This window comes from Martes martes, assembly GCF_963455335.1.
Source record: "Martes martes genome assembly, chromosome: 7".
NCBI classification, from domain to species: domain Eukaryota; kingdom Metazoa; phylum Chordata; class Mammalia; order Carnivora; family Mustelidae; genus Martes; species Martes martes.
The window spans coordinates 134468574-134480299 of record NC_137894.1 but is presented as its reverse complement, the minus strand read 5'-3'; the positions used below and the strand labels follow the sequence as shown (position 1 = coordinate 134480299).

The window sequence follows — 11726 nt, the reverse complement described above, 5'->3', positions numbered from 1 at the left end:
GCTCAGTCTTCGAGCCAACTTGCCAGGCCTGCCCCCTTCTAGAAGACACCCAGGCGGACCCCGGAGCAGGTGTCTGGGGTCTCTCGGCCTGAGGGAGCCGGAACTCAGATGGAGCCGTCGAGGTCCTGGCGGGTCTGGGGGCCAGCCTGGGCCACTTCCCCAACAGATGACTGCAGGGCTGTACTAGGCCCTTCTAGTCTCTGGGGGTGAGCTATCTGTCCCCCCACGGCTCCAGAGGCAAATGTCTGGACCGCAGCAATCTCTTCTGACCACGGGGACTCTGGAGTCTGCACCCGCGGACAGGGGGTGAGAGGGCTGGGGGTCCGGGGGTCCGGTTCTGATAGGAACTTCTCTACAGCCAAGCCTCCTCCTGGCCCACGTTTTCCACGGTGCCAGGCTGGGAAATGTGGTTTCCTGGAGAAGAAAAAAGAACATATCCATTGATTATTTTCAAAATAAGATCCCCCTTACAACACAAGGATGTGTTCCTACCATGTGAGGTTCAGAGGACAACAGGATCCGCCGTGGGAGGATTCCCCACGGCTCATTCAAGCCGAGAAGCGAGGAGGGAGCCTTGAGTCACCGTGCAAAGCCCGGCAGCGCGGGGACGCCCGCGCTCAGAACTGGAGGTGAACTCCCATTGCGAGGTGTGATTTCGTTCCAGCAAAACAGCAGCTGTCGTGCGGCATTACAGTCGGACGGCTACGAGGCTGCGAGAGAGCTGGGTGCTGAGCACAGACCCCGGCACGCCTAGGAGTGGCGAGCTTTCCTTGAAGGTTAGCTGCCCTCCTGGGTTACGGCTGGCTCTCTGCGCTAGGTCCCCAACACACGTCACCTCACTTGCTCTCTACAAACCGGCTGCAAGGAAGGAATTATCATCTCCGTTGGGCTCTTGATGAAGCTGAGGCTTAGCAAGATCAAGTGACGTGCATGGGGTCAGAGCACGGGTCCATGGCCAAGTCTGCAACCGACCTGGCTGTCGAGCCTGTCCTGTGTCCCCGTCCTTGACATCCACCCGGCCTGGCCCTCAGGCCCATGGTGAGCCCTCTGGGCGGCAGGCTCTGGGTACGCCCCACTGCCTGGAGCGGGCCTGATCCCCTTCTGCAGAACACCCCCCCCCCCATGCACCCCTGGCTCAGCGGCGTGATTTTCCTCACCTGGAGTGTTTCTGTCCTTCACGCTTGATTACTTGCTGGTTCCTTTCTTTTCCAAGTGGCCACTTGAAGGAGAGGAAATCAGGGCGTCTGCCAGGCAGCCCCGGGAGGCTCCCCTCTCCACCGGCCTGCTGGTGGGGGTCTGTCTGGACTGCATAATTAAGAAGCCAGCTCTTTGTTCAGCCAAATCCGAGGCTTCTGCCAACGTCCTGCTCGCCCTGCCGCAAAGAGCTGGAACCAGGGGCTCACCTGGCACCACCTGCTGACCTCCGATTCTCGGGAGCCGGGAGAAACCGGGGGTCAGCAGGCGGGGGAATCTAGCCCTGACCCAAAATGAGGTCAAGCGGATAGGTGGGCGTGTGGACAGGCAGGAGACCCAGCCAGCGGCCGTGCAGGTGGCGGCAGAGGAATGACGCTGGAGGGGCGGGCGGCAAGGCTGCTAGGGGCTGAGGAAACAGCCCCAAGTCCTACTTCGCTGCTGGCTTGCAGATGGAGCCCATAAAACGGGAAGTCAGTCTTAACCGGAGGCAAACTCACACTCCCGCCTGGCCGGTGAATGTGGGAAGCCAGCAAGGCCTTGCCGATGAATGTAGAGGCAACAGGATCTTGCCGAAAGGATTTTGGGGTCTTCCTGCTTGGGAGGCGAAGATCAGTAGTGGGACCTGTGTGCGCCATCACAGAGATTTCAAACCAAAACAAGAAATGAAAAGTTGAAGCTCATCCAATTAAACATGCTGTGGGCCAAGGTCAACCAGTAGGCCAAGGTCTGCCAGGTGGTGACTTCGGGTCCACAGTATTCTACCTTGTCCGTCAGGTGAGTAGCAAAAGACTCTACCTGTCATTAACTCTCCGATTATGTATTAGAAGGGACTCGGGGTTTTGGAGGTATTTTGTTCTACCTCTTACTGAGTGACTTTTGTTAAGTATTGTCTCTCTATGCCTGGGTTTCCTCATCTGTAACATGGGGCTGGTAACAGAAGTGCTTTCCTCCCATCACTTGGTGATGATGAGATGAGATGCTCTATCTGCAGCCCTCCTGTAACCCTGCAGCAAGGGTTACAACGACCTGGAGACGAGTGTCTGCAGGGCTGAGCCAGCTCCCAGCAGGTCCCCAATCTAACGATTCATCACCATACTCTTCAATTCATACATTTTTATTCTTTACCATAGAACTATTAAGTGGAAAACTAAATGAATTCCCCAAAGCAAAGAAGAAAATGCCTTATCAGAAGCTGACTCTGGCTTGATAGGAATTTATGATCAATGATCACTAAACAGAAACATCAAGATACAGCTGCTCCCAAGAAAGCCCTCAGACGTCTCCACCCCACACTCTTGGCCCATGTCAGCCCAAAGAGCCCAAAAAAAGCAAAGAGACATTAACCTTTACTCAGGGGAGCACTGACATGAAGTCAGACGCCGTTTGGTCCTAATGCTAGTAGTCAGTTGCATGACCTTGGAGAAGTCATATAACCTCTGGGCCTCGGTGGCCCCATCTGCAAAATGGGAATCACAATGTAGGGGACACCATGAGGAGAAAGGGAAACCTATGTAAAGCACTCAGGACTTAGTAGACACTCAATCCATGATGGCTCTCCAGGCTTCTCTCGAACCCTCTTCAAGACGCTTCCTGCATGTTGCTCCCGTCAGTGGAATAAACTGACCAGCCTTTTATGAATACGACTTCAGCCATCTCCCAAAGGGATCAGCTCTTACAAAAACACGGTCTGGTACTAGTCCACTGAGCTCCAACCACTTCCATTACTGTCAAAACACTCCATCTGCCCAATATACACATTTGCAGATTAATTCTACTAAAGGAGTAATGCGAAATGATCTGCGCTGTCCAGTTATCCCCAGAAGCCCTTCAGCCCCAGCTCAGGAGAAAGTCTTGGTGGAGAACCCATTTTCTCCAGTCTGATCCAATCCTTATTTGGTCTGCTGTAGCTTCGAAATGGAGTTGTTGCAAGCACTTGACCTCAGATGAAACCCTCTGGGAAGAGATTCGGTGAAAACATCCCGGCGATGGGCAGAAGGACAGGGTTGCAAAGAGAGGATTCCTGCACGGTGAAGACGGGCCATCCTTGGCTATCAATCGCGTTTGCCTCTATGGCCTTGTGGGTCTTGCTTCTGAGGGACTAGCTGGAGAAAAAAACCAGGTGAGTCTCAGCTGTGAGCCGTCCCCCCGCGTGGTCTTCCTAAGGTGACCCTGGTCTTCCTGGCGGTCTACAGATCCTGGCAGTCTCCCAGTGCCTTCAGTCTTCCACGCATGTGAGCTTTCCATCACCCGGGGGCTGGGTAGATAGCTCCATTTACAGATAAGGAAAAGCAGATGTCCAGAGGTTTAAGAACTTGTCCGAGGTCACCCAACTAGTAAGAGGCATGTCCGTTGCACACAAGCATAGAATCTACACATTTGCAGATTTGGGCTCAGTCTCCCCTTGGGCATCCCAGAATGTTCCGTTTGCACTCTGAAGTCAGGAGGATTCCGCAGCCAAGGGAGAACTGAGCCTACGCCTTGGCCCTTCTCCAAGCCAATGATCCGTACTGGCCAACTCTGGATCAGGTAAAATTTGTTGGAGTCTCTGTGTCCTCTGCTGCCATCAGGCTGCCACGTGGGGCTGGGCTGTGGTGGGCAGTGGTTGAGAGCAGAGTCGTTGGGGTTAGATGGCCTGTGGTCAAGTTCCAGCTCTGCCTCTCACTAGCCGTGTGACCTTGGGCAAGTAGATTTACCTCCTAGGCTTTAACACGTGAAAAATAGGAAATCATCACTTTCCCTGCTTACCATGCTCCAGGCATCGCTCTTTCCTCACATTCTTTTATCACCTCAACAACCCTATGAAGTTGAATGCGTCCTTGTCCCCACTGTACCGATGAGGAAGTATTAGTGAAATTTCAAAAGCTCTGAGGTGGCAGAAAGCTATGGCCACGCGAGGGTTCGACGCGGTTTCCCTCCGTGGCCATCAACCAGGCCAGGGGTTGGCAGACTTTTTCCGTAAAGGGGCAGATAGTCAATAGTTTCGGGTTTCAGAACCACACATCTCTGTCCCAGCTCCTTCACTCTGCCTTTGTAGCACAAATGGGTCACAGACCCCACGTACATGGTGGGTGTGGCCGGTTCTGATAAAACCGGTGGGCTGACCCCTCATCTAGGTGAATGGCTTCTCCTCTGATTCATGAGGGCCAATCCTGCTCAACTGCCTTCTGTCCCCGCTTGTCCTAACTCTTCTTCTAAGAGCCTGAGTCTGACTTGCTGGGGGGTGGGGAGGGTGGCTGACACAAGGCTAGAAGAAGATGACCACCCTGGGGGGTGGGCCCGAGGACAGTGTAGGCCAGAGAGGAAGCGTACTGGTCTGGATAAAGCAGGGAAGTGGCAGGGTCCCAGCAGACCCAGTATTTGGGTCCGCTTGGCAGGACAACGGGTCACAGTTCTCAGGGGCAACGAGACAGACCTGCCTGGGTCTGGCCAAGACCCCAGATTGTGACTGGGGTAAAAGAAACAATCGGGGGACCAGACAAGAGGGCTGAGTTGAGGGGTCCTCTCCAGCCCTTTGGGGGGGGGATACAAATATAAAGAGAAACTGAGGCAGCAGTCCGTTGAAAGAGCCGGGGTTGGAGAAGAGCCTGTGGAGGACTTCGGACCTTGTCTGTCTACTGGTAGGATGGGGCTGCCTGCCGCAGGACTCAGGATGAATGAAGAGCGGCGTCAGTCAAACCCCCCACACGGAAAGAAGCCAATGCCTCCACCCCTGGCCTGTTTCCATTACCCCCTCCAGGAATCGCTCCTCAAAAAGAAAATGTCACAGTTCAGCACTTACTGAGCCCACTGGAGAGCTCAGGGAGACCTGTTGCTTAATCAAATCCATTCCGTTCAAGAGACATTAATTAAACTGGTGGTGAGTGCCAGACCCTGGGGATACAGAGACAGGACATAACCTCTAAGCTGTCACAGTTTACAAGTGAGATAAAGACACACACAACTTTTATAGAAGTCACAACGTTGACGGAAGCATAACCAAGCACAACGGGGAGCGTCCTAGCCAGGGGGAGGCCTGTCGGAAGAGCTCCTATGTCAAACAGGAAGAATGATCATTTCTACATCCTTCATCTAGGGACCGACTGGTTCTCCGCAAGTTCTTATAGGGGTGACGCTCTACCACCCAGACGTTCTAGAGCTCCCGTGAAACAAACATTTGAGGACTTGTTTCCCCCTGAGAAGCATGAAGGTATCAAATTTCCCAGCAGAGAAGAGTCCTCTTCATAATAACCAACATAAAAAAAAAAAAAAAAAACAAATAAAGAAAGAAAGAACATTGCCTCACGCCCTCAAGGTCCTTCCTGGAGAACAGACTTCAAATAAATTGTGTCTCTCTTACCAGATGGCCCGAAAGAAAGCCTTTTCCTTTCAATAACTGTACTCTAGTTTCCAAGGAAGTTAGAAGTTTTAAAATTTACAAGCCACGTATAAACTGATTTTTAAAAAACCCCAGGCTCACAAAGATAATAAAAAAGTGCATTTAATAGCATGTCAATATACAGCTTAAATGTATAGTAAGTCTTCTTGTCGTCAGTGCATTACAGGATAGAGAAGAGAAGTATTTGTGAATGCACAGTCAAATGCTAAGTAGAAGTGCTGATAAATCTTGGTGCTCTTACACTATTAAAATCCCGTTTTATGAAACATAACTCCAGGTGCAGTGCTCTGTGCCAGCGTGGGGGGTCGTCTGGTCCAGTACGCAATCTACAGTTCTAAATTGAATTGTATACAAGTGTTAACAAAAGAATAAAATTTATTATTCACAAAACTAAAGTGGTTCTCATTAAGCTTACAAGAAAAGTACAGCCTAGAACGAATGAGTTGAAAAATTAGTTTTAAAAATAATAAAACTTACTGGACAGTTTTGGAAAATGATATTATAAAACAAAGAAAAAACAATTGGCACAGTTTAACCACCTAATTTCTAAGTGCACTTTGTAATGGTCCTTGCAACCTGCCACTTTTCCCAGGATAATGACAAAAAAGCTTCAGTCAAGTGTCACTGGCTTATGGTGACGGGTTTTTTTTTTTTTTTTATTGCATTGCCAAGAGTGGATTTTAAGAAAAAACACTACAAAGGTTTCAAAAACCCTATTTATTCTCTATCATCAAAAATAGCAACGGGGGACTTATACAACTTTTCTGTGAGTACCCACCAGTCTGTTGTTTTTTTTTTTTTTCTTAAAAAAAATAGAAGTTAGTTAAAGAAAAATGATTTGGTTTCTTAAAAAATAATGTAAGGAAACACTTAATCAGATATAGCCCAAGGAGTCATCAGAAAGATGTGTAGCAAGAAAGCTTCATTTTTTTGGCCCTCTCCGGCCTTTGCACGTCTTTTTTTTTTTTTTTTTTTTTTACTAAACTAGAAAGAGAATGTACAGTACCGATATGTTCCCCAACCTGCTTGGATCAAATTGTTTTGTTTTTTTGAAACCCATTATTGCTAAACCAGAGTGTTGACACTGAGAGCCGAGGAGTCCGCTCATAGAGGATAAAACTGAGAGGCCGCGTCCGAGGACTGGATCTCCACCTGGGCCATTTTGAACTGGGTACACTGGAGCCACTTGCGGAGGGCCACGAGGCCCGCGCTGCTCGGGGCCGAGCCGGGCAGTGTCCTTAGGCTGTGGTGGTTCACGTTGTTCTGAATGGCCTGGAGGCGAAGCTGCAGTCCGGCCGATAAGTGCTGTTGAGGAAGGGCGAGACAGCGGGTTTAGTTTCTCTCCTTCCACGGTCAGGCCTCCACCCAGGGGAGCACCAGCCCGGGCTTCTCCTGAAGGCAGAGCCCTCCCGTGGGGCTCCAGTACCGTCGGGTCTCAACTCAGAGGCCAGCTCTCACATCTGGCGGTGGCCAGGGCGGGGGACGCGGGCCAGGGCCAGGGCCTCTAAAGTCACTCTGGCCCAGATCCATCCACGTAGTGCCATTCCCATCCCGACCCACTCGCTGCAAGGGGGACGTAAAGCTGACAAGCTGGGTGGGGGCGGACACACACACACACACACACACACCATCCCCCAGGAGCCGGTAACCACGCAGGCTCTGCCGCCAGCCCCCAGATCTGAGCTCCTCTGTGGACAACTCTGGGAACAAGGTATTTCCACCTGAGTTTGGCTTTTCTCCTGGGCAAACTGGGGACAGTAACACCTCATGAGGTTTTCCTTTAAGGGTGAGTTAATGGAGGGTTTAGAACAGAAGTGGGCACATAATCGTTCTTCCTTGCATTTTAATCACGATTATGGTCTCTCTGTTCTCATAGAACTGCCTGAGAAGAGGCTAGGTTGTAAGCTCTGTTGGCCTCGGGTTTCGATTCCCTGAAGGTGGGGGCAGGGGGGTGGGGGAGGACAAGGGGCAATCTGGAACAAGCCACAGAAGGTTTTCAGCAGTGCAGGCGCCCCCACCTGTGGCCACAAACGGCACCAACGCCATGATCCCTGACTCAAAGCCTGAAAGTCCGTGTTGATGGCTGCACTTCTGTCTTGGTGACTGCGGACCTTGAGGTCAACCCCCTTCTATCCACTGACATCCCTCCCTGATGCTGAGAAGAAAACCAGCAAGAAGGTTTGCATCTCTGCCCCCTGTGTGCCCTGTGCTCCCAGTGCCGTAGACAGAGCCCAGTTCTGGGTGAAGCAGGGGGCTAGCTCTGCCATCATCCTGTCAGGCCCCAGGGACCCCGACTAGTCAAGGAGGACCAACAATGACGATGCATCACTCAAGGAGGGGCCTGGCGATGGGAAAGACACTCGGATAGGGTCTTTCCTTCCTGGCCGTGGGGCCCCCGGCTAAGTGACTCTTCTATCTGAGTCCATGTTTCCTCATAGGTAGAACAAGAGGGGCAGGTCCCTTCCCTTCTGGCTCAGTTCTGTCATTCATTCAATGTTAGCGTTTCTTAATAGAATCCTTCCTGTCACAAAAAATCCATTTTATTTTTCTTTAAAGTTTATTTAATTTATTTGACCCCCCAGCGTGGGTCTTGAACTCACAGCCCTGAGATCAAGTCGCATAGTCTATCGACCGAGCCAGCCGGGCGCCCCATGGAAAGTCTATTTCAGCGGCCAGGAGAGAGCACGGAACATGCCTGGGCTCAGACGCGCAGGGGTGTCCTTGGAAGGTGGGACAGGCCTGTATTCTAGTCAGGAAGCGAGCCTCGCTCAGACTTGGATCCCCCCTCCACTCACACCCTCATCCACAGCGGATAGTACGACCGTGGCTCCTGCTGTCCCCTCGTCCTGCATGTCCGTTCCCTGGCCCACAGAGCCCCCGCCGTGCCAGCCCCCTGACGCTGGGAGCAGGGTGAATTCACCCTGAATTCAGGGAGCCCTGTTGCTGGCCTGACACTGTCTGCAGGGAACTGAGCTTCCGGTCCTCCCAGGGATGACTTACCTTGATATTTGACTGAATCATTGGCAACCACATAGGTATCAGCTGTGTGGAGAAACACAGAAGCCGTGTTATTCGAATTCTCCCTCCCCGCCCCCAGCAGCTTCGGCTACCGCTCGGGAAGGCTGGGCACACAGAACCCCTGTAACATCACCAAAGGGATGGGCCCCTGCTGCGGAGTTATCCATTATCGGAAAAACATCTTTCTGAGGCCAGACCCTGCTGAGCCAGTGGCACTGGGAGGTTAATGAGTGCCCCTGCGAGTGCCCGGAACACATGCTCTAGAGTAAATGACTGATTGTCTCTTGAAAGCTCCCACACACGGGAAATGAAATGTGTATTTATTTAATTAAATCCTCACTTTCTTGAAATAGCATTTCCTCCACGGGGATCTCTAAACTTGAGTCCCCCAGGTAGGACGGCAACTCTATTTGCCCGCAGTTGTTAAGGAAATCTCCCTGGGAGGTGGCTGAAAAGCTTCAGCGTATAAAAAAAAACACGCCCCGAGGTCGCCTGGCTCTGATCTGGGAGGTGGGGGACAGCAAGAGGGACTTGGGTCAGAGGTGTGGACAGCGCGGCCGCAGGCAGGCAAGCAGAGGGTCCCCACTCCCGCAGGGAGCAAGGCGCTCAAACTGCAGGCGTGTGGGGGCCTCGCCCTCCTCTGGCCCGTCTGGTCCACCTGACCCCCATTGCTGTGTCCTTCCTTGGAGCTCACAGGATGTCCGGCCCAAGGGCCTCCAGCAGTGGCTCTCCTCTCCCTGCTCTGGTCTCTCAGCCATGGTTCAGCCCCCTGGACCGTAAGGTCACGTAAATCCAGAAGTCTGGGACAGAACAGTGTTTCCCAGACGGTGCTCCACAGCTCTCTGATTGGTGGGTTTAAATGGGGCGGGGGGTGTGCTGGTTCCGGTACATTTGGAAAGGCTAGACACGGCACTGCTCAGATCTCTAACACCCGAATATGCGTCTTATCTCTCCGCTCTGTGTTCCTTCCAACCTCTACTCCTGTTCAGTAGAGGAGTACAGTGGCCATGCACTCGACCGTGCCCTCCACAGACAGACACTGTAGTCCCTACCCACTCTGCCTCAGAATGTGACCTTATTTGGAAGAGGGATCGATGCAGATGTAATGAGTTAGGATGAGGTCATTCTACGGTAGGGTGGGCCCCTCATCCAGTATGACTGATGCTCTTAGGGAAAGGGGAAAATCTGGACACGGGTCCGCCCACCGGCAGAGCCCCGTGCAAAGATGAAGGCAGAGGTCTACAAGCCAGAGAACGCCAAAGATTGCCCACCAATCCCCAAAGTGAGTTCGGAGGAGGATGGAACAGGTTCTCCCTCACAGCCTTCAGAAGGAACAACTCTGCGGACCCCTTAAGTTCAGACTTCTGGCTTCCAGAACTGTGGGGTGAGAAGTTTCTGTGTTTCAGCTGCCTAGGCCGTGGGACCGTACCAGCAGCCCTAGCCACGAATACAAGGGCACACGCCAGGAAGCGAGGCCCACAGGTGGCGGAGTGCAGGGGGAGGTGGAGGTGGGAGGGATTCAGGTGATGCTGAAGCCTGAGGTTCTCAGGAGGGGAGCTCACGAGAAACAAGTTTAGCAAAGTGGAGGGGAGGCCCTTCCCCACCCACCCATGATGACCTGGGATTGTTTCCAAATCTAGTATAACTTCTGAAGAGGGGAGCCCCGTTCACTGCGAGCAGAACTGGGCTCCAGAAAGATCATCGTGGCAGCAATCTGCAGACTAGAGAGAGGACAGGTGTGGAGAGTGGAGGCTGGGGGCTGGGGTGGGTGGGGGGCGGGTGGAGCACGCTGCCTCGATGGTCCAGGTAAGACCAGGGGTGGCTTTGGAGAGGAAGAAGGGTGATGCGTGCAGACACAGTCTGAGAGACGCCCGGTCTGCTCTTTGGAGCGAGGAAGAGAGCTGAAGCTGAGGTTTCCATCCTGGGCAAACTGGAGGAGCTGCGCCCTAAGGAAAATGAAAGAACCAGCAGGAGGCCTGCTGGGATGGGGGACAGTGTACCAATAACCTCTCTGTTCACTAGTCACGGCCACGGGCTGCCACACTCATTTGCTCATCAACACACACGCACGCACACACACACACACACAAAACTTGGTGAAACTACATTTCTCTCTATGCTTTTCCTCCCAAGACACAATCTGGCTGTTGTTTTGCTTTGAGCATTCTGTCGAGATGTACAGTTTGCTCATTGCACTGGCACTGAAGCTCACTCATAAATACATTGCTCATCTTGGAGCCATGCAATACTCTGTCTCTAGCACGAATGTTGTGTTTGGAACAGCGTACAGTGTAATTGGACTAAAACTCAAAATATCAGAAAATACAAAATTTTTTTTTTTAATCAGAAAGCGACATTTTCTCCCTGCTTCCTCCAACCACCAACCCTTATAACAAACTGTGGGATTACAAAGGTCAGTGGCAGATAAAGCTATGCTCTCTGGCCATTAGCAGGACTGGCTCATGTAAACATTCTGATTGGGAAAAAATAAACTAGTCTGACCACTTCCTCTCCAATGTCTATAAAGAAAAAAAAAACAAAACCAAAACCAAAGCAAAACAGCTCTAAGCGTCCTAGTGTCTACAAACTTTTGTTGAGTTTTGACCTATTTAATAAGGAGCAGGGCCATATGCTTCCGGGTATTTAGGAAAGACCCAAACTAAGCTCCTGTTAAGATCCTGAGGGACTGAGCAGGGTAGGAGCCAGGAAGCACTGAGTACCCTGACCCTGGGTGGACACCTTTCCCAGAGCTATTCCTGGGGCTCAAAGCCTATACGAGGCAATCAAGGGGAATAGTGAGGTTGGTTTTTGAAGGGTTTTTGATATTAGCCCATTTATGAAACATGTGACCATATCATTCTAATATATATCTGCAAAGGACTTTCAGATTTGTCATTTATGAATCTCATGACTAAAGCCTTCAAGTTAAATCTCATTATTGATAGCATTATATAATCTAACAGTCATCCTATTTCAGGAATGCTAATTTGACTTACTGAGTAACATTCATTTCCATTCCCTTTTGCTAGTGGCTCCTACAAAGCTGTCAGTAAGAATTAGATGTTATTTATTCTGGGTTCTCTAATATGATAATAAAGTTGGCTGGGTTTTTTTTTCCTCTCCAGAAATGATATCCAGA

The 11726-nt window shown here is 51.3% G+C and overlaps 1 protein-coding gene across 4 annotated transcripts in view; it reads right to left on the bottom strand.

Annotated features, from left to right (window-relative positions):
* Positions 1-6548: 6548 nt before the first annotated feature.
* Positions 6549-11726, bottom strand: part of UNC79 (unc-79 homolog, NALCN channel complex subunit) — a gene marked incomplete at its 5' end in the record, with an annotated part of 191813 nt that continues 186635 nt past the window's right edge. For all 4 annotated transcript variants that reach the window (XM_080808708.1, XM_080808710.1, XM_080808711.1 and 1 more), the window contains 2 exons: positions 6549-6874; positions 8570-8611. In XM_080808708.1, the coding sequence (XP_080664834.1) occupies positions 6674-6874; positions 8570-8611 (243 nt within the window). In that variant the 3' untranslated portion in view covers positions 6549-6673. The remainder of the gene's footprint in view (positions 6875-8569; positions 8612-11726) is intronic.